This window comes from Heliconius melpomene, chromosome 4 (assembly GCF_056956725.1).
Source record: "Heliconius melpomene rosina isolate 202511_hmr_F chromosome 4, ASM5695672v1, whole genome shotgun sequence".
Classification (NCBI taxonomy): domain Eukaryota; kingdom Metazoa; phylum Arthropoda; class Insecta; order Lepidoptera; family Nymphalidae; genus Heliconius; species Heliconius melpomene.
Genome location: NC_140392.1, coordinates 8,672,169 through 8,676,493, shown reverse-complemented (window position 1 = coordinate 8,676,493; position 4,325 = coordinate 8,672,169). Strand labels below are relative to the sequence as shown.

General features: G+C 33.9%; 1 protein-coding gene across 2 annotated transcripts; it reads left to right on the top strand.

Moving 5' to 3' along the window:
- The first annotated feature begins 1,074 nt into the window (after window positions 1-1,074).
- On the top strand, window positions 1,075-3,466 carry LOC146539663 (uncharacterized). Of its 2 annotated transcripts, none has more exons than XM_085185033.1 (3): window positions 1,075-1,476; window positions 1,551-1,836; window positions 2,030-3,466. In XM_085185033.1, exons 2-3 carry the CDS (start codon window positions 1,596-1,598, stop codon window positions 2,056-2,058), a joined length of 270 nt encoding a protein of 89 aa, XP_085041159.1. In that variant the 5' UTR covers window positions 1,075-1,476; window positions 1,551-1,595; the 3' UTR covers window positions 2,059-3,466. The 2 variants fall into 2 exon arrangements, with proteins under 2 accessions (XP_085041159.1, XP_085041158.1); XM_085185032.1 differs by having other exon boundaries at window positions 2,026-3,466.
- Window positions 3,467-4,325: the final 859 nt, after the last annotated feature.

Below are 4,325 nucleotides of genomic sequence, written 5' to 3'. Positions count from 1 at the left end.
TCTTCTCCTTCCCATTCTAGATTACGCCGATTCTTGCTATCTGGATTTGTCTCAGCAACTGCTTAATAAGCTCGAGCGTTTGCAAAATACTATTATAAGATTTATATTTGGAATTAGAAAGTACGACCATGTGTCACAGTTTCGTGCTCAACTGAAATGGCTCTCAATAAAACACAGGCGTAATCTACATTCCCTCACTCTCCTTTATACCATCCTTTATCATCCTATTACTCCTTCGTACCTTAAAGAACGGTTTAAGTTCTTGGGGTCGAATTCATTTCATGTCCAATGTCTCCGTTCCCGCACTGACAATCTCCTTGAAGTACCTCTGTCCCGATCAAAATGCTATGGCGACTCCTTTACTGTCAAGACAGTAAAGCTCTGGAATGAGCTGCCGGTGAATATTAGAAAATCTCAGACGGTTTCAATATTTAAACGTCGTCTTAAACAATACTACCTGGAACAGTCCATAAACTGATTTTATAACACTTAGTTTATGTATGAATATTTGTGTATGTATGTATATATGTATCTATGTATGTATATATGTGTATTTATATTTATATATGTGTATGTATGTATTAATTTATTTATGTAAGTTTATTTAGGTATATGTTTGTAATATTGATGATTGATGTTGATATTTTAAGTAATACTGTACTTTTTGCACCGTTCTGCATTTGTGTTTTATATATCCTGTATTGTCGGTTGCCTGTAAGAGATCGCTCTTAGCGATAAGGCCGCCATTGCACATTGATCCTGTATGTACTGTGTATATCAAATGTATATTCCAATTGTAAAAGTGCAATAAAGTGTTATTATTATTATTATTATTATTTATATAGGTACAATTTTTTTAATAAAACAACACTATTTTTGAATTAAAAGTGGTATTTTTTTGCTTCACACTGTATCCCACGGATAGCATGGTACTCTTAGGGAACCTGTAAATGTAAGTTATTTCCAAATTCAATTAAGATGACTAGTAAGAACCTACTGTTCAACTAAAACCGGTACAAAAAATTAAGTAATAGAATAGAATATTGGAGACATCACGTATTTGTAAGAAGCTAATAAAACTAGTCTGCTATGAACTGCCGTGTGTCATGGACGCGTCACTATACGCACACCGGCGACGAATATCAGTTACTTACACGTGCTATTTAGAAATTTATAACAATGCCTATCGGACACGTTGCCCAATATAATTTAAGAAATGGCAATTAGAACGTTTACATTCGACGAAGAATTCAGTTAATTATGTTAAATAACATCGATAACATCAGTTAGCTGCGTTGGTGAGGGTAGTAGGCGCGGAGTGCTATGCTTTAATGTGTGACTTGTGCGCTGCCCAGGGCTGCATAACAGAAATAAAATACGACGACCTTGTAAAATTAGTGAAGGAACATCTGGAATCCGGTACCGGTGCTTAGAGCTAGCACACATTTTTCGCCAACGTGTTCAACGTCACGTCAGGTAGAAAGTATTCGCGTACTACCTACAAACTTGAAATATTTAGCAAAGATTTGCAATTTCGGTGTTTGTTACAGGTCTGTTTGCGGGATCAGTTCGTTTCTGGGCTGTCCAATAAGGACATGAAATCAAGAATCTTCGCAGAAAGTAAATTGGATTGCAAGCGAGCGGTGAAATTGGAAAAGGCGCTCGAGACGGCAGAGCAGCACGCGGTCACGGCGAGAGCTTCAGGCGGCTTGGCGCCTCCTCTCGACGACCACGGCTTGCACCGGATCGGCGCGGGCGCATCAGGCCCGCGGGCCCGCTGTGGCGGCGGCGCAACTAAAGCCACTCGGCGTGTGCATGCTCGGTGCATGTCGTTCGGTAAATTCGATCATTCAGTAGGAAAGTATCACTTCAAGTAATATAATTATGATACACGTGGTGAGAAGGGCCACTTCAAAATAGTATCTACTACTTCTATATTAAAGAAAAGATTATAGTACGGTTTTAACGGATTTGTATTTACGTATAGAAATACGGAACAAATAAAAGCAGCGATCGCTCTTTCAGGTAGACGGCTACGCGGACGTCTTGATCTGCTAAGACCTGACGTACCAGAACGCATTCTCTGCTATCAGCTACGCCGTGAACAGAGCACTGGATGTCCGAGATGTCATGTTACTATACATTTTTTATATCAGTTTATGTAATAGCACTTAATTAAAGTACTAGTAATAACTATTACTAGTACTTTAATAATATTATTTTATATAGGTATTCGTGTGTGTGTACCTATATTCAGAAGGAGTTTGGTATTCGGTTAATAATACACGTCCCTACATTTTACATTAAATTAGTAAGTAAAGTAAAAAGAAAACATTACAAGCTCTTATTAAAATTGTTTAATAAAATCCTACTTTAAGGCAATTTATTATATCTCCTTTATCATGAAATTATTAAGAAATAATGCATGGTTATTGAACCACCCACAAAATTATATTCAAAATTTTTAACACACAAAATGATATTGAACTACGATAGATAGGTACTTACATTTCAGTTTTACATCGTCGTTGTCGCATTCTCCTTTTACTAGCACTAATATTTACTAATATTTTTAAAAACTCAACATTTGTTTGAAATGTCTTAAAAGAATGTATGTTTTGATAGTACACTCAAATACTGACACAATAGTTTCACATTTGAGAAAAATACTCAGTAATCACATCATCACGATCACGAAACATTCATCACGATTTTAGAAATCTGATTAATGATAAAATTAATATTAAACAATATCCAAATAATTTAAAACACTTAATAATTATTCAACATCTAAAGTCGAACAAAATAATGTAAATACAACAGAACTTAGCCGTTCCGCGCCGTTCCGCGGCTAAGACAGATAATTCAAAACAGATAATTCTTACACAGATAATTAAAAACATTGTAATAGTTGCCATTAACTAAAATACTTTTCAACGAATAAAATATGTAGATATATGAAATAGACTACTTCTTTTAGTGGAAAAAAAGAAAGAAAGAAAAAATATCATTCTAAAGAATAATTCTAAACATAGTCGATATCACTCACCATCACGCTGTTTTCTGTATTGCAGGAAGAGAACCTATTGTTAAGAAACTCCATTCCCTATTTTTTCGCCATTTTTCGAAACATTGAATGCAAAACTAAGACTTTGTCTAGAGCGTTTAATTAAAAATTGTTTTAAAAAAATAATTCCTGGCGAGAATCGAACACATAACTATCTCGATTACAGTTAGACGCTGGCCAGTGGCCTCAATTTGCATAAAATAAATTTACACTAACAATTCTCAGTACAAATTAATATGAAATGGAAACTATAAAATGATTATTCATCTTAAAGTTCTTATTTAGAATGTAAACAACAGTTCTCCTTTTACTTGAATATGCTTTGTAAGCGACTACTGCTTTGAAGCATCCGATTCAGAAATTTAACTTATTTGATTGCACTATTGTAGTTAACGAATGGTTTTGAGTTCTAACTTAAAAGACTGGATTTCTTATATTTGTTAAGTAACTTGGGAATGAATGTTCTTTAGAATATATAACAAATATGTGTGGATTCTCAATTCTTAGAATATTAGTTATTATAGATTATAATCCACGAATGAAAACGGCATATGTACTTATATTAATTAATAGGTATTAACTATTAATATACGTACATTCAATATACGTATATTGGATGACTTAATTTGAGAAATGCTTTACTTGAAGATACTAAATACACCTATATGTGAGTATTTATTCCGTGGCTTACAACTCTATTTATATAGGACGAGGTTAGATTTTTATTTTCTTGTACAAATAATATAAAAAAGGTTGCGTTTGTTCCTAGCTATCGTAAATTAATTGAAGGTGCTAATCTCAGGAACTTTTGTTTTTTCTCTTTAATCGTCCAAGCGCTCTGTTCACTAAGCCATGCTTTCTCATCAAGACATCAAGATAATTTTTTATACGTTTCGAATATAGTATTTTTCTATCCTAAGTGTGGAATCACACTTTAAAAGTGTTAAAAAATATATTTATATTCAAATCCAAATGGGATTGAGACTTGCAAGAATTGGCTTTATTACATAATTTTAATAGTTTTGATATAACTACCTCTGTATCGGTCGTCAGAGTTGTCAACGGTAGTCATAATGTGTCAAACCCTTCCTTTAGTTTGAGGCCAGTCGTGGCGCAGGGGCACAAAGCATGCTTCAAAATCGACTGGTCGTGGGTTTGATCCCCACTCGAGAAAAGGAAATATTTGTTTTTTAATTAATATTTTCATTTCTTTTATGAGATTTTATTGGCTAGATTTGAAATTATTTTTTTTTTATTG

Bases quoted from the DNA above. Each gene is read 5' to 3' on its own strand.
- LOC146539663 (XM_085185032.1), top strand. From the start codon at position 1,596: ATGAAATCAAGAATCTTCGCAGAAAGTAAATTGGATTGCAAGCGAGCG. The intron at 1,837-2,025 runs GTAAATTCGATC...TCGCTCTTTCAG, and splicing joins TGCTCGGTGCATGTCGTTCG to GTAGACGGCTACGCGGACGT.